Raw genomic sequence first — 18,735 nt, forward strand, 5'->3', positions numbered from 1 at the left:
GAAACTTTCCCATTAATGTTTACGGGTCCTTATCGTGGCCTCCTCCTTAACTTGGAGAGAATCCACCTGCAGTCCTGAGGAATATTGAGATCTTTGGATTGATGGAATTTAGGAGCTGTGCGCTTAAGAGGAGAGAAGTCAGGTCATGATGAGGGTCCTGGCCTTAGTTTATTGTCAAAGGTTTACAGAATGTTGGTAGGTGAATGTGGTTGTGTTCTGATAGCAGGAGAAGCTCAGTGAACCAATGCTGAACTAGCCACCTGGGGGCTATCAGGACAAGAGAACACTGCTTTGCTTTCCCCTTGGTGAGAATCTTTGGTATTAAAGGTATTGGGGAAAAAGGCAGATATATATCCTGGAGCATCTGTTGAAAGGCTTTCCACCAAGATCCTGGATGTGGATGCCAACTTGTATAGAACTGGCATTTGCCGGTTTCGTTTGTTGCAAAGGGATGTAGAGCCCATTTGCCCAGAACAAGAAGATCATGCTTAGAGCTGAATGATCAAATTCCCCTTCTTGGAGGCTGTTTCCAGTTTTGTTTAGCATGTCTGCTATGAGATTTCTAGTCCAGGGACTATGTTCAGCTTGAAGAGTTATTCTGTGTGTCATTAGCTGAGACCAAATTTCCTGGTCTTCCTTGGACAGCGCCAAGGATCTTGCCGCTTTGTTTATTCACTTATTGCATGCTGGTAGTACTGTCCTTACAAACTAACACCGAAGACTCTGCTACACTGGCAGGGAAATTTGGAGACCGAACGGTTGGGGTTTGAGATCTAGGCGAATGATATGTATGCTCTACTTGAGCAGAAACCACTTTCCTCGAATTAGAGGTTCTGTAGAAGACTGATCCAGCTTCCCAGGGAAGTATTTGTAGTCTGAGACTACCAGACTAGAGCTTCTATCACCTATGTAAATATTCATCAGGCCCTGAAATTATTTGTTTGATTGAATCTATTGTTTTTGTAGCTGCTCCCGTAAGGCATTCATTTTCAGGTGTACAAGAGGGATCCTATTGATCGCTGAGGACCTGACGCCCAAAAGCTAATTGAACATAAAGTATCTCCTTTGATGGAGAAGTTGATTATCTCTGATAATTCACAAGGAGACAGCCTGTGAAACAACTATACGCAAGCCTCTGCGGCCTTGGACGTTTGAAATGCCATTGGTGCTTTTATCAACGAGTGGTCGAAGTTGGGAAAACCCTTCCCGAAAAAGCTGATCTGAAGCCAAATGGAATAACTCTGATGAGTGGGAATGCAGAAACAAATATTTCTGGAGGTGCATGATGGATGGACACTCCTCTGTTTTCTGGTTTATGAGGCAAAACCAAGAATAGAAGCCTCTTTCTTGTGGAGAATGTGGGTTTCTCTCTATGGACCCCTTGATCAGAGTAGCTAGCACTTCCTTCCGAAGATAGATGGCGGAATCTGGGTGAACCTCAATATATATATATCTATATGTGAGGAGAGCCAGAACTTATTTGTCCCATGCTATTTTCTGCCATAGATTACATTTTTGGAACATTTTTTCCCCACTGGATGGTGTAGTCAGCACCAGAACGTTGTCACTGTAGGTAAGCGAGCCTAAGTGCTACAGAGAGGGTTGTTAAGTCAGATACTTATCAATGGATAATTGTCTTTTTTGGGTCCCTCTAGCGATTGTTTCATTCGAAATGGTAATGCCCCAAAAGATCATGCAGTGTCAAGAGTCACCGTTGACTGCTTGCAAGTAGTCGTCCACATGCATGGCATACAGAGAGTCCGCATGGGATTATAAAATATTAGATATATTTGTACCTCAAATTTTAAATGTTACCTTGAGCCGTAATATCCAAGGACCACTGACCCTGCCAGTTGTGGGAATACTATTAAAGCTTTATCTATAGCACAGTCTATGCTGACATCTCACTCCACTACAGCATCATTTATTTTTTGATTTTTATTTATTTCATCTTCCGGCAAACGTTTTATTTATGTGACCATGTCTGACCAAATCTGGTGGCTATACCTGCCCCTTATTACCAGTGAATTGGCAGCCCGTACAGTAGTCTGTATCTAGATGAGAATGTGTCCTTGCTGGTTAGGCGGAACTACGAATATTAGAGTTTTCCATGATTGTAATTCCTCCTGGATATATGAGCAATTGGAATACGTTTTACAGCTTTCCTATTTAAATTCATAAAGAAAAAACAAACTAATTTCTTGTTTGCTATAGGAAACTAGAAGTGTTTGGTCGCGCGCACCGAAGGGTATGGAAACCTCCAAAATAAATCTGGTGGGGAAATCCACCAGTTGCGGCTGTAATATGCTCTGAAGCTTAGTATGAGATACATAGACCTGACCCATGCTCTGCATCAATATATTGACTGTTGAAGACATGCTCATATTGGTACCTCAATGCTAGACACTAAATTATTCTGGATTATGTGTGTTTTGCTCTCGTTGACAATTACGTGTTTTCGTCTTAATTTGTATTGTGATAAAGTTCGACTTGTAACAAATGTTTGCAAGCATTATTAAGATTAAGTGTTTGACTTTATTACTCCTTGGTTATACACTCCTGAATAAGAACTACATATCCTTAACAGTTCACAAGTAACCTTATACCCCAGGCAGAATGGTCAATGGATGTATATAACAAATGAAGATAAAGAAAAACTGGCATTAAATTTACTCTACAAACTTTTTATTGTTTCAAAATAGGTGCACCTATTAATGTGCCCCTTCATATCACACTTGTTAAATTTTTATTCACAGAGGACAGTCATAGGTTTCAGCACCTAGTGCACAAGAATAGTGTGCCTGTCAACCGCGCGATGAATTTTAGTGTTCCTGTAACGGAGAGTAGTATGTGTCGTAAGTTCTGCTCGGATCCATTTAAGACTATCATACAACAAAGTGTAATTCTTTCCTTCCAGGGCACTGCTGTGTTCCATTTTATGGAAACTAATGCCAAATCGACAATCTTACATTTCTGTCTGGTAAACTTTGTTCTCTTAACCCCCCGGGTGCCTTGGATGAGGTGGTTACGTCTGCTGCCGTGGCGCCACAGATGTAACCACCTTGTCCAAGTACCAGCCCATGGGGAAACCTCTAAGCACCAGGGATCATTTTTTTTTTTTTTTTAAGTGGGGAGCGACCCCTTGTGTAAAATATTTTTAGGCCATTTCTAACCCCCCCCCCCCGGGGGAAGATAGGCCTATTTTCATTAGGCCAATCTGCCCCAAAGGGCAGCAGACCCCACTAAACAGCAGCAATTTTTTATTTTTTTGCGTCAATTTCACGCAAGAGTCTCTTCCCTGGGGGAGGGGGGTAAATTTATTTTAGCCCATTTCTTTTAGGCTGATCTGCCCCGGGGTGGGTAGGGGAAGGAACCTACTAGATGCCAGTAAACTTTAAAGAAAAGAAAAAAAGAAAAGACAATTGTGGGGTGGTGGCTCCCAACCAGTATGGGCATGATTATGCCCCCCAGCCCCAACTGAAGGAGGTAACGTTCTTTCAACTCTCCCCTACACACTAAAACATGTTATCCCCCAGCAAGCAAGAGGACATTTGATTATTTGGGGTTTTGGTTTTCCATTTGGGCCACAAGAGCTTGTCTAACTCTCAAAATCGTCCCATTTTGAATGGTGAGGGCTGCAACTTTTTGGACTCTGGGATGCTGCCATGTAGAAAAATCTTCAAGACCTAGACACATCTGAAAACTAAATATCTTGGTGGGTCCAGGGTGGTGTGCTTCACATGCACCCTGCATCATTTTCTTACCTACAATGCCCTGCAAACCTCCACCTTTGCTGGAAATCACACATTTGTGTGATGGAACCTACTGGAATCTGCAAGAACCCACAAAATTCCTACTACCGAGCATTGTTGCATCTAAACTGATAAAAATTCTGCCCCACTTGTCAGCATAATTTTTTTCTCCAAACTGCCCTTTTGGACCCACTTTGGTTCCCCCTCAATTTTGACATGTTTTCCGCTCTTCCCTGTCACAGGCACTTGGCTCACCCACATAAGTGAGGTATCAAATTTACTGGAAGCCTGAGCGGAACGTCGGGTGGTAGGAAATTTGTCTCGGTGCGGTGATCCCACACATAAATGTGGGAAGAAATGTATTTATTTATTTTAGCTAAATTTGAGGTTTGCTGAGGATTCTGGGCAAGAAAACACTTGGGGATCCATGCAAGTCATACCTCCCTGGACTCCCTCTGTGTCTAGTTTTCAGAAATGTCTGGGTTTGGTAGGTTTCCCTTTATGGCTGCTGAGTCAAGGACCAAAGGTTTGGTAGGTTTCCCTAGGTGCCGGCTGAGCTAGATGCCAAATTCCACAGGTAGGCACTTTCCCAAAAAACCACGTCAGATTTTAATGTAAAAATGTGATGTCTCCATGTGTTTCCTGTCGCAGGCATTAGGCCTACCCACGCAAGTGAGGTACTATTTTTAAACTGGAGACTTTGGAGGGGAACACAGAACAGAAGAAGAAGTGTTACTGCCCCTTGTCTTCCTCTACATTTTTTCCTTCCAAATGTAAGACACTGTGTAAAAAAGACGTCTATTGAGAAATGTCCTGTAATTCACATGCTAGTATGGGGACCCCCGGAATTCAGAGATGTGCAAATAACCACTTCTTCTCAACACCTTATCTTGTGCCCATTTTGGAAATACAAAGGTTTCCTTGATACCTATTTTTCACTCTTTTTATTTCACCAAATGAATTACTGTATACCCTGCATACAATGACAACCAATTGCAAGGTGAAGCTCCTTTATTGGCTCTGGGTACCTAGGGATCTTGTTGAAACTACAAGCCATATACATCCCTGCAACCAAAAGAGTCCAGCATACATAACAGTATATTGCTTTTGAAAATCAGATATGGCAGGAAAAAGTTACAGAGTAAAACGTGGAGAGAAATGGCTGGTTTTTTTAACTAAATTTCAATTTCTTTTTTATTTTAGCTGTTATTTTCTGTAGGAAAACCGTGTAGGATCTACACAAATGACCCCGTGCTGAATTCAGAATTTTGTCTACTTTTCAGAAATGTTTAGCGTCTCGGGGTTCCAGCATTGGTTTCATTCCCATTTCTGTCACTAACTGGAAGGAGGCTAAAAGCACAGAAAAAAGTAGTAGAAATGGGGTATGCCCCAGTAAAATGCCAAAATTGTGTTGAAAAATATGTTTTTCTGATTCAAGTCTGTCTGTTCCTGAAAGCTGGGAAGATGGTGATTTGTATAGCACCGCAAACCCTTTGTTGATGTCTTTTCAGGGGAAAAAACCCACAAGCCTTCTTCTGCAGCCCTTTTTCCCCATTGTTTTTTTTTTTTTTTTTTTAAACAAACTTTTCACTGTATTTTAGTTAATTTCTTGGTCTCTTCAAGGGGAACCCACAAACTCTGGGTACCCCTAGGATGTTGGAAATAAAGGAGACAAATTTGGCATGGGTAGCTTATGTGAACATATAAGGGCCTAAACGCGAACTGCCCCAAATAGCCAAAAAAGGCCTGGCACCAGAGGGGGAAAAGGCCTGGCAGTGAAGGGGTTAATCGGCCTCGAACATTGCAGTGACTCCTGTGGAATCTCCAGCTCTGAGACCCCTTTAATCACCACCAGAACATCCTTGTATGCATATACTTTGCCACACCATAGGATAAAACTTGTCTTGTGGCTGCAGACATCTAGGGCACATGGAAGTCACTCAAAGATACATTCTATCTGCTCTATATTGGGGGAAGATACGTCTGGTGAACATAGTTTTCCTGGGTAAAACTGAAACAGGCATCTCTAGCAGCCTTCTGGACAGATTTTGGGGCACTGTAGCTAACAGTCACTACCCAGGCATCTCTCCCACACTTCATTAACACCACTTGTATCTGTACAAATGATAAGGGATATTGCTTTAGTCAATATTGAAACTGCACGTTTGCAGTTACCCAGCTGCAAAAAGCAGCATGTACCATAAACTGCCCCACAAGTAGGCCTGCCTCAACACATCATCAAAAGGCTGTACCACTACGCAGGCAAAAAAGATCCCCAACAGTGCAAATTCTCGGCTTGGCCCAGGGAGTCTTTAGTGTCTGCCTACATTCCTAAATTTTGGGAGAGTTCACAGAGGAATTTTGAAAGGAAACAAATGCTTATTTCTAAGCTTCTGAATGTACTTACTTCAGCATGATTTGATTACCTTATCCACCCTCTGCTGCTTCATCTTTTCACGTCCCAACGGCAGCACCACTACTGATATTCTCATCACACCTGCTTCCACTTCCCAGGCCTCATGCCCATTTGTGCCATTCAGCCATCTAACTGGCCGCATTAATTGTGCTGCTAAGTAATATCTCCATGTTAGGCAGCCCCATCCTGCCCTTATATAATTGTAACATAATTTTGGCCACAGAGTCTCCTTCTCCCACATCAAGTCAGAAAACAATCAATTCAATGAAAAAGCCCTTCTTAAAAGATCAATAATACTGTCTGGAAAAATAACAAGGATCACTATCCGCAGAATAGCAACCCTACCGAGGTAGGACAACGGGAGACTATCCCAGAACGAGATTGAAGACCTCACTGAGGACACTGCCTTCCCAAGATTTCCTCTAGATACAGCAGGATGAAGAGCTCCTAATCAAACCCCCAAATATCTGAACGTATCCTTAACATACTCAACCATATCACTAGGACCACCAACCAATGACTTTGATCTGTGACAGCAGCAATTTCTCCCAATTAACCCTAAACCTGGACACTTCTCTGAACTATATCAGAATGTATCAGAATATTTAATAATTGTGATGCTGGAATCCTCCTTGATGGAAATTTTGGTCAGACTGAGTCTTATATGGTCATGTTGTCAATGAAACATATGGTCTCCGATAATCTCCATGATTCAGAGCTGTCTGGCTGGATACCATTCTTGTATTCTTTTGTCTTGGATCGCCATAAATATAAATGTGTTAGTAGTCAGGGGTGTGGAATTTATTAAAATATCTACTTGTCCAGGGGACAGGTTGCTTCTCAAATCTACTTGTCCTGTAAAAAGATCTACTTGTCCCTTTGGTGCCATGTAGTGTGGCGACAAATTATGGCAGCAATCTCATTATGAAGAGCTCTAATAATAGCCTCTCTGATTATGCCAGGGCTACTACCATAGTAGGGCTTGAATACTTGCAGTTTCAATCCCTACTGTAGCAATTTCCTTATTTTGCCACCTTTCTGCAGATCTGCATACTGGGGCTGGAGGAAGCAGTAAGCAATAGTTCCAGGGCTGGAATGCCTTTGAGTCTGCAAACCTACTCACCTGCATGTTTTAAAGATTTTCACCAGCTTCTCTCTAATATTTTCCCATAATAAGAAAGGTTGGACATTTACTCCTGACAATGGCAGAATTAGAACTTCTTCCAGGGTTGGGAAGAAAGTGGCTGGAAGGAAAATGAACTTGCAAATGCTCAATAGATTTTCACATGAGCAAATCTACACATGCGTATTTACCCATGCTAAAATACAGCTCACAAATATTTTATAGGGGTACGACATATACCATGGGTGCACTTTTGTGACTTTCTTTAAGAATTTGGGGCCACATGTAGGTAGGTTCAGATTTGCGACTCGCAATTTGCGAGTTGCAAATCCGAATGTAGGATGGTGTCCCTGACACCATCTGTGATTCGCAAGGGCTTCGCAAATGGCCACCTAATGAATAATCATGAGGTGGGTCGCAATTTGCAACCCCCTTGCGAATAGTGGCCCTCACAGGGATGGTGGCCTGCTGGAGACAGCAGACCATCATGTCTGTGACTGCTTTTCAATAAAGCAGTTTCTTTTTTTTTGGTAATGCAGCCCATTTTCCTTAAAGGAAAACAAGATGCATTACAAAAACGAAAAATGCGAAAGTGTTAGCACCCATTTGAAATGGGTGCAAACTGCGAATGGTTTGCGCCCGCGTTCGTGGTCACAAAACAATCCTACATTGCACTGCTAGTCGCAATTAGGAAGGGAACACCCCTTCCTAATTGAGACAACCCGTTTTGCGATTCGGTAACCAGGTTACCGAATCGCAAAACTGGGTTTGTGCATCGCAATGTGCTTTTTGCACGTCGCAAACAGCGAAAGCCGCTGTTTGCGACATGCAAAAAGCTACCTACATGTGAGTCTTGGTCCCTAATTAGGTCTGGTGTTAACAAAGACATTTTGTTTTTATTAAACTTATATTTCTTTCTCTTTCGGCTGGCTTTACTGTGAGTGATCGCATTCTGCTCTTCCACAAGGAGCATATTGGCACACAAAGTAGTTTTGTTCAGTGTCAGGAACTACAGTGGCAATCAGTGACGTAACGAAACTGGAGGGTGCCCCTTTGCAAAGAACATGGAGGAGCCCCCTCTCCAGACTCACTCAGGGCAGGTGCTGTGCTGAAGGGGCCCCCTGGAGAGCAGATGCAGGGCCTTGGTTATGCCACTGGTGGCAACGTGTGCTTTTAGAGTTCAAAAATGTTTTTTTTTTTTTGCCAGTGTTTGTTACAATGTTGAGGGCCTGATAGCTCCCACAACAATAAAATGTTACAAAAGCCATGTCAAAACAAGACACGCATTGATGAAACTAAAAGACTTATAAAAATAAGTCAGATCAGTTGGCTTTGTCAGTGTTTGTTTATTTTCATGCTTCCCATATTCGTGTTGAAAATGGTTACATTGATTTTCCATTAGAAATATTTTTGGGAAATACTAGCATGCATCAACACATTTTACTAAATGACACGTCAGAGAGCATTCTGGGAGCATTATACTTAGCCTCATAGCCTAAACTTTTCAGACATGTGTATACACATTTTTTTTTTGTACTGGAACCAAAGTCAGTAGTGAAGTAGTGAAGTGTGACCTTAAAGAACGAGTTACTTACCTTCGTTAACGACTTTTCTGGTGGATACATTAGCTACCTGTGGATTCCTCACCTAATGAATACTCCCATGGCGCCAGCATTCGACGGAAATCTTCTTACTAGTCTCTGCACGTCGACGAGGACGTCACTCTTGCCCACGCGACGCCGTCTGACGTCATACAGGCAATAAGAGGTCCTCGCCGACGTGCCGATGACAGTACCAACATTTTTTACGTGCATGAGAATAATAATAACCCAATGTAATGAAAGAGCAAAGCAACATCTCTTAATATTGTAAATCACACAACATTGCAATAAAATAGCTGTAGATTTAATATAACCTTTTTTTTTTTTTTTTTTTTTTTAACAACTAAATATATTTATACATACGAATCATGTATATACACAATATATATAGATTTATATATAAATATACACATATATACAAATATCATATATGCAAAATGTATTGCAACTTTGAAGACCAAAAGGAGCACACTCAAGGATTGCTTGGAGAGACCAAAAAGGCAACGGGGAGGTGGGTGGGACCGTGAGGAATCCACAGGTAGCTAATGTATCCACCAGAAAAGTCGTTACCGAAGGTAAGTAACTCGTTCTTCTGATGGATACAACTACCTGTGGATTCCTCACCTAATGAATAGAGTCCCAAAGCAGTACCACGCCCGGCGGTGGGTGCCTAAATGGTCAAACCAAGAAATCCTGCAGCACTGACCGTGCAAAATGACCGTCCCTTCTGACCTCAGAGTCCAAACAGTAATGTTTCACAAAAGTGTGAAGGGACGACCAAGTTGCGGCCTTGCAGATGTCGACCACAGGAACACCCCTGGCCAAGGCCGAAGAGGCCGACTTAGCTCTGGTGGAATGAGCTCTAATGCCCTCAGGCGGATCCTTCTTTGCCAAAGAGTAACAGATTTTAATGCAAAGAACAACCCACCTGGAGAGTGTTCTCTTGTGGACTGCCTTTCCTCTCCTCTTGCCCACGTATCCGACAAACAGCTGATCCTCCAGCCTGATATCCTTCATTCTGTCGATATAGAAGCTCAACGCCCTTTTTGGGTCCAGGCGATGTAGTCTTTCTTCCTCCTTTGAAGGATGAGGCGGAGGATAAAACGTGGACAAAGTAATTGTCTGAGCCAAATGGAAGGGTGAAACAACCTTCGGAAGGAAAGCAGCCTTGGTCCTCAACACCACCTTATCCCCATAAAACGTTATATAAGGGGGTTTAACCGATAAGGCCTACAACTCACTCACTCTCCTTGCAGATGTGATAGCTACCAGGAATACTGTTTTAATAACCAAATACCTTAAAGGGCAAGAATGCATAGGCTCAAAAGGGGACCCCATAAGGAAAGTCAGGACCAAGGACAAATCCCATTGAGGCATAACGAATGGTTTTGGAGGATATTGATTCAGAAGACCTTTCAAGAATCTGAGAACAATAGGGGATTTAAATAACGACGGTTGGTCTGGAAGACAAATGAAGGCTGACAAGGCCGACAAATAACCCTTAATGGTAGCCACTGCACAACCTTTCTGCGCTAGAGACAGTGCAAAAGACAAAACATGTGACAGATGAGCATGTAAGGGATCAATCTGTCTCTCTCCACACCACATAATAAACTTAGACCACCTATTAGCGTAGATAGATTTAGTGGAGTTTCGCCTGGCCGCTAAGATAACATCCACTACATCAGGCGGGAGAGAGAAGGAACTCAGGTTGCCCCGTTCAATCTCCAAGCATGTAGGTGCAGACTCTGGAGGTTGGGGTGTAAAACCTGCCCCTGCGACTGCGAGAGGAGGTCTGCCCTGAGAGGGAGACGGAGCGGAGGGCACAGTGAGAGTTGGAGAAGGTCGGAGTACCATACCCTCCTTGGCCAATCCGGAGCTATTAAGATGACTTGGGCCCGGTCTTGGCGAATTTTCCTCAACACTCGAGGAATCAAGGGTATGGGGGGAAACGCGTAAAGCAACTGGTCGCACCAGGTTATCTGAAACGCGTCCCCTAACGCTCCCTGCATCGGATACTGGAGGCTGCAGAATAACGGGCAATGCGCGTTCTCCCGAGTGGCAAACAGATCTATCCGAGGAAACCCCCACATCTGGAAGATTAAACAGACTTGATCTGGATGGAGACGCCACTCGTGGTCTGCCGAGAATTGGCGACTGAGACTGTCCGCACGTACATTCAAGACCCCGGCCAGATGATTTGCCACCAAGCAAATCTGATGGTCCTTTGCCCAGGACCATAGCCGAAGAGCTTCTCTGCAGAGAAGGTACGACCCTACTCCTCCCTGTTTGTTTATGTACCACATCGTGGTAGTATTGTCCGTCAGGACCTGTACCGACTGACCACGAAGGGATGGGAGGAAGGCCTTGAGAGCCAGACGTACAGCCCGTAACTCCAACAGATTGATATGAAACACCTGTTCCTCTGGAGACCAAAGCCCTTTGATCTCCAGATCCCCCAGATGAGCTCCCCATCCTAGGGTGGAAGCATCCGTTATTACCGTGGCCACTGGTGGCGACTGCGCGAACGGCTTTCCCTGTGAAAGATTGTTGCCCGCAATCCACCACTTCAATTCCACAGCAGCATCTCTGGAGATCTTGACAGTACCTTCTAAATCTCCCTTGTGTTGAGACCACTGCCTTCGGAGGCACCACTGAAGAGCCCTCATGTGCCAGCGAGCATGCGTGACCAACAGAATGCAGGAGGCGAACAGACGAAGGACCTTGAGGACTGGAACTACCGCTCCATTTCGAAACATTGGAACCAATTCCTGAATATCTTGAATCCGCTAAGGCGGAGGAAAGGCTCGACTCAATGTTGTATCCAGTACTGCCCCTATGAACAGGAGGCGCTGAGAGGGCTCCAGGTGAGATTTGGGCACGTTCACCGAAAAGCCCAGGTCGAACAACAACTGGGTTGTTGACTGCAGATGATGCAACACAAGCTCCGGGGACTTGGCTTTGATCAACCAGTCGTCCAAGTAAGGGAATACTGCTATCCCCTTCCTTCTGAGCTCCGCCGCAACCACTGACATCACCTTTGTGAAGACTCGAGGTGCTGAAGTAAGACCAAACGGGAGGACCGCAAACTGATAGTGCTGCGACCCTACCACAAACCGGAGATACTTCCTGTGCGACTTGAGTATCGGGATATGAAAGTAAGCATCCTGCAAGTCGACAGACACCATCCAATCTTCCTTGTTCAACGCCAAAAGCACCTGTGCTAGGGTCAGCATCTTGAACTTTTCCTGTTTGAGGAACCAATTCAAGATCCTCAGATCCAGGATTGGTCTCAACTGACCATCCTTTTTGGGAATCAGGAAGTATCTTGAGTAACAACCTCGACCCTTTTCCTGCTCTGGGACCAACTCTACCGCGCCCTTTGAAAGGAGGACTTGAACCTCCTGTTCTAGCAACAGGAGGTGTTCTTCTGAACAATAAGATGGGCGGGGCGGGATGAGGGGCGGGAACTCCCGAAAGGGAAGGGCGTAGCCTTTTCCCACAATGCCGAGAACCCAAGTGTCCGTTGTGATAGACTTCCACTTGTGGAGAAAATGCTGTAATCTTCCCCCTACAGGAGAGGAGTGAGTGGGAAACGGTGGAAGCCTAAGGCTGCTTCCCCTGCTGCACCCCTCCAGAGGACGAGGAAGAGGCAGAGTGCTGTTGAGAGGCTCCTCTGGTACGGACCCCACCCCTCCCCCTCCCTCTAAATGACCTATAGGGGAGGGAAGAGGCGGGTTGCTGGAACCTCCCCCGAAAGGAAGAGGAATAAGAGCCACGCCCAAATCCCCGAAACCTCCTGAAAAATCTAGAAGAGGCAGAGGAAGAAGGAGCTTGCAGTCCTAACGATTTGGCTGTGGCTCTGCTCTCCTTAAATCGTTCCAAGGCCGAATCTGCCTTGGCTCCAAACAGTCTGTCCCCATCAAACGGGAGGTCCAGCAGGGTCGACTGCACATCCGCAGAGAACCCTGAGTTTCGGAGCCAGGCCTGTCTTCTTGCCACCACAGCCGTGCCCATCGCCCTGGCCACCGAGTCGGTCGTGTCCAGCCCAGACTGGATAATCTGGGTCGCGGCAGCCTGGGCGTCCGGGACCACATCCAAGAGACCCTGGGGAAGCTCCGTAAATGAAGACGAAATATCATCCATCAGAGCATGGATGTACCTCCCCAGAATGCACGTTGCGTTGGTGGCCTTCAACGCCAAACTGCATGACGAAAATATTTTCTTGGACTGCGCATCCAGTTTCTTGGAGTCTCTGTCTCCAGGCACCGACTTTGAGGAACAGGAGGCTTGCACCACCAAGCTCTCCGGCGTAGGGTGTCTCGAGAGAAAGCCAGGGTCAGATGGTGCAGCTCGATACCTCCTGGCCACAGCCCTATGAACGGCCGAGGAAGACACCGGCTTCTTACACACCTCCAACACCGGATCCAGCAAAGCCTCATTAAATGGCAAGAGAGGCTCAGCTGCAGCAGAGGCCGGATGCAATACCTCTGTCAGCAAATTCTGCTTCGCCTCTGCCACCGGCAAAGGCAGGTCCAAAAAGCTCGCTGCCTTCCTCACCACAGCATGAAAGGAAGCAGCCTCCTCCGTATATTCCCCTGGAGATGAAAGGTCCCACTCAGGGGAAGTGTCCAGCCCACTGGCTGTATCCAGACCATGCAGTCCGTCTCCAGAGTCCTCAATCTCTCCCTCCTCTAGGACTCGCTGGTACTCTTGCTCTTCTAAAAGACGGAGAGCACGCCTCCTCGAATGAAGTCTCTCCTCGATACGCGGAGTCGACATGGCCTCCGCCGACGTCGAAGAACGGCGCCGATCTCCAGAAGCATCTGATGCCGCGTCCGGCGCCACAGGCAGCTTCGGCGCCGAGGCAGGAGCCGGAGGACGAGGTCTTGGAGCCGATGGACCAACCGGAGTCACAGGGCAAAATCCTGACTTCGACGGAAGGGCAACCTCCGGGGCCGAAACATCCGAAGCCACCGGAGCGGCCACCGACGCCGGCACCGGCGCCGAGCCCACATTCCCAAAAGGGAGAAAGGGCATAAAGGGTGCCGGCCGAAGAGGCGCAGGATCACCCAACGAAAAGGCCAAGGGCCCCGAAGGACCAGCCGGAGCAGCTCCTGGAGCCATCTGCTGAAAGATGGTATACATCGCATTAAGAAACGCGGTACTATCGGCTCCAGGAGTGGGAAAAGCCGGATACTGGGGTGCCTGGATCGAGGGCGACCCCGACGCCGGCCTCGACGTCTGCGACGCCGGAGAAAACACAAGAGGCTGCACCACCTCAATCACCGACGCCTGACCAGGCGAAGTCGGTGACGCCGGAGAGGGCAACGGCGTCGAAGGATGCGGCGTGACCGTGGGGCTGACCTCCCAAGTCTTCCGACGCCGAGCCGAAGGTGACCTCGAACGAGACTCCTTGCTGGAATGACGTCGTGAGTCTCTACGGCGCCGGGAGTCTCGATGACGCCGGTGAGACCTTGGCGAAGAAGACTTCTTATGATGTTTCTCCTTCTTCTTTGACTTTGCCATGAATAACTTGGCCTCACGCTCTTTGAGGGCCTTCGGATTCATGTGTTGACATGAATCGCAAGTCGAGACGTCGTGGTCGGAGCTCAAACACCATAGACAGTCGGAGTGAGGATCTGTAACTGACATCTTGCCCCCACACTCTCGACAGGGCTTGAAACCCGACTTCCTCTGAGACATTATTACCGCAGAGAAGACTACGCAGCAGACAATACACTGTAACCACGAAGGTAACAGTAGCTCCCTCGAAGATAACCGTTTCGAATGCACGGAAAAAAGGGAACTGTCATCGGCACGTCGGCGAGGACCTCTTATTGCCTGTATGACGTCAGACGGCGTCGCGTGGGCAAGAGTGACGTCCTCGTCGACGTGCAGAGACTAGTAAGAAGATTTCCGTCGAATGCTGGCGCCATGGGAGTATTCATTAGGTGAGGAATCCACAGGTAGTTGTATCCATCAGAAACATTTATTTACAGCACTCACCCTAATAATGAAGGCTTTCAAATAATGAACCATAAATACAAGTTCGAACAGCATTATCTTTTGTAAACACATTACCTCAACTGCAGAGAGTTCCACTCTCTGTAAACAAGCAGCCAAATGGTTTGTGCTGCAGAGGGGGTTGGGCCTACTTGTCCCAAGGACAAAGTAAACATAAAAACTTGTTGCCCTTGACCCCAAACAAGATGTCCCGGGAGATAGGAATTCCACATCCCTGATTGTAGTTACGTAAATTAAGTTATGAGCCAGGAATGTTTAGGTGTAGGGCATAGGTTATATTGTTTGGTTGAATTAATTTCTGCATATTTTTCTGCTATGAATTTTGCAACAATAAGTAGAAGTTGATTATTCACTTGTGTTATTTATACATTCAATAACGTAATAGCCTAGAGAAATCCATATAAAATGGTCTTGTTGTAACAAGGTGCACAGCATGAAATCTACTAATGTAAAACGACCAAACACTTACCTCTGCTTTCAGGCCAGATTTTATTCTTCCACTGATCCACACAAACAACCAATATTAGTCCAAATGCGATCATAAATACTATTCTGAGTGAGGTCAGTGCAAAAAACCTAAAGAGAAGAACAGAAATGTCAAACGGAGTTTTTCCGGAACAAATACACATTTACACATCAATCAGAAAAATGTATCATTTAATTCCAAACATATATCCAAAGCTATTGTTTTACTCTTCTATCCCCTACTTGTACGCTTCCTTACCGGCGCTCCAGGGGCCAATTAGTTTTCATATCACAGCATTTCTTTTGGCTAATAGGCTATAATATGAATAGCAAAGCTCTTCAGTGTTATTTACATGAAAGCAGCTTCCCTTTTAACCACCAGCTGTAATAGGCACTTGGGGATGCAGCATAATTAAGCACTAGTCTGTCATAGGCATTTTCACAGCAGTCTGTCAGGACAAAAGCCTGGATGTCCTAAGGCACATGGGGCGCGACTCTCGAGAGACAGGTTCATAGGTGGAAAGGCAGAAAACACAATTACGACATTAAATAAAGCCTCCCTTGCAGTCAGCGTTGTTTTAATCCTATGCCGGTTGCTAACACGACGATACATCTCCTGGGACACTTCTGTTTGTAACGATTGCCATAGCAAAAAAACAACGTAGACACAACTTAACTCAAAGACCCATTTGAACACTTAAGAGCAACTGCTATGCAAGGCAGATGTACGTCATTGTCGTTCTGTTCCCACATCCAAATTCTTCAGTGATGTTCAACATTAAAAGTCGGACCATGACAATTAAACCCCTTTCTACATATGTTCCTAGAGCTCTGCTCTACGTACAGTCACACAGCCAAATATCATGTAACAGTTTGTCACAGAAAATTCAACCTTTCAAATCCAGTGAAACATCAAGCCAGATATCCCTCAAACCCCTTGCTGCCCCACGCATCCCACTCTTCACATTCAGGCAAAAGCTTAAGGACATATTGTGATAGAAGGGAAACACACAACAAACATATGGCGACTAGAAAACAATTTTTTTGTATAGTAGATCCCTAGTTGTGCAACTACAAAGAATGTATTTGCTTTAAACACCAATATTTTCCCCCCATGAAAAACGCTTGTTCTCAACCTTCACAAATTTTTCCGATCACAACAGACGAAACTTCCTCACTTATCCTCCCCCCCCCCTTTTGCGATTTCTTATTGTGATCAACAGACTACATTTTCCAGAGAAGGCCATAAAACGTGTCTGCACACCAAAAACATACACTTTTTAGTACTATTGATTGGTTTCGTAAGTCCAGAGTCCATATGTGTTTGAAATAAATTAGATTAAAAAAATAATGTGTGTAAATGTTTTGGGGATGCTACTAGGTCACGACATAATTTTTCTCCAAATTAAACTAAAGGTTTGTACTAGGACTCAATACTTCACTTTGAGAATCACAATGCCCCAAAGACCTGATGTTGAAATATTCCAGCTGTAGTGGAATGGCTGAAGATTGAACAGTTGCATTATCTGCAAGACATAATCAATTCACTGTATATTAGACTGTATTCAGAATACCTTTGTTCTGAATCATTTTCTCTTCCACGTTCCAACAGAAAAGCAACACGTTCAAAAGAACTTTTAAACATTAGATTCCACGGCATCATGCAAGTCTCCAACTCACCAAGATGGGGAGACAGAACAAGGGACCTGCGCAGATGCGAGGCCAAATGGATCTTAAAACTCCGCGCAGTTGAGTTAGGCCTGAACACAGACCGTGAATTACACTATTTTCTTACACGATTGTTTGGTTCCACTCCCCCGTTGTCTGTCAAGTACACATTGGACCCTTTTATGTTCAACACTCATGGACAATTGTTTGTTTAAGTCTAACAGTATACTCTGTATCATTATCCTGTGTCCACAATGTCGTGTTTGATTATGTGTTCCACCACCCACTCCACTCCACTCCACTCCATGCCTATATGTAACAACCTGTTGCACTAGATTACTATGTTCCGTGGCCTCGGTCTTTATATGCTCCATTGCTTTTGATTTGCTGTACTTAATATTTCTACTGCTGTACCCGATCATTACTTATCAAAGCTGTGCATTATCACATTCCCTAACTAACTTACACTATCACCTTCCTCCAGTACTACACCCACGGTACCAACCATTCTTCTCACTTAACAACTATCCTTGCCTTCCAGTACCTCGGCTCACTGTACCAATTAATAAATCAGACAACACAACTGGTTACCTCAACTTCAGAGTGCTTTCTAGCTTGCACCTAGCTAGGGTGTGTTTTTATTTCACCTAACAGTTTCTACTGTCCAACAACCAACCGTGGTCTATTTATGCATCTCTTATCTTCTCCCATTTATTCCATCTTCTCTCTTTTTCCCTCTCTTTTATCTTATATTCAGTTTCTCTACTTACAGAGTACGAAGTGCCTAGGCCTTTACTCCTTGTCTTTAACCTTTCAATATGGCCGCTTCCTCACTAGCACATCGACTTCTGTTGGTCGTGTCTAATCTCTGGTTTACAGACCTCTCTTTCATGGCCGCCATACTGCCCAACATACTATCTTTCAGTCCCTCTTTTATCTCTGTGCTACTCCCAATTGCTTTTTCAATACGAGAGCTCAGGTCCTTACCGACCATTATACGCTCCGACGACTTCGTGCCGCACGTCTCCACTCGGCTCTCCAGGTATGCCTTCGTCTTCTGTTTAAAAGTCCCCTCGCCTTACACTGCTAATGTTTTAACTTAACGTTACTTTAGCGGTTCATTTCTCACCGCGTTCGCGCTAGTATTTATTTTTCAACACTACTCACAGCTGAGTCTTTACTTTTTTTCGCATGTGCATATTTGTTTACTCTTGACTAGCGCCGTCGACTGAATTTCGTACTGCGCTATTGACTTGCCGCACACTTTTACTTTACCTCCAGTCATGTCTCTCGTCCGGTTACCCTAGTCTCCTCGCCTTACAGCGCAGCCTTTTACACACGGGCTTTTTTACCGCATGTTTTCCCCACTGGCACCTTATTGCGTTCACGTTTGGCGGTCAATACTTTTACCGGTGGAGCTTTCCCTGGCTTTCCGGACCGCGCTTGGTTTACTTTAACTTTTGTTACCAATTCAACTACTTGGTGACGCTTTACCGGACTTGCCCGCTATTTATCCTCGTAGTTTGTGGCCACATCTTATCACGCCGTGACCACCTTGCCGCCTTACAGGACCTAACTTAATACCGGTCTGTAATTACATTACCACTCTCACACTCCCCACAGCTTGGCTCCTGCTGATTCATAACTTCATGTTCCTGTTTCCCTCATCTAGGCTAAATCTGC

The 18,735-nt window shown here is 45.2% G+C and overlaps 1 protein-coding gene across 3 annotated transcripts in view; it reads right to left on the reverse strand.

Annotated features, from left to right (window-relative positions):
* The window catches only part of RETREG3 (reticulophagy regulator family member 3), a 227,730-nt gene that overhangs the window by 175,508 nt on the left and 33,487 nt on the right, over positions 1–18,735 (reverse strand). For all 3 annotated transcript variants that reach the window (XM_069237719.1, XM_069237717.1, XM_069237716.1), the window contains one exon: positions 15,389–15,495. In XM_069237719.1, coding sequence (XP_069093820.1) covers positions 15,389–15,495 — 107 coding nt within the window. The remainder of the gene's footprint in view (positions 1–15,388; positions 15,496–18,735) is intronic.

This window comes from Pleurodeles waltl, chromosome 6, assembly GCF_031143425.1.
Source record: "Pleurodeles waltl isolate 20211129_DDA chromosome 6, aPleWal1.hap1.20221129, whole genome shotgun sequence".
Classification (NCBI taxonomy): domain Eukaryota; kingdom Metazoa; phylum Chordata; class Amphibia; order Caudata; family Salamandridae; genus Pleurodeles; species Pleurodeles waltl.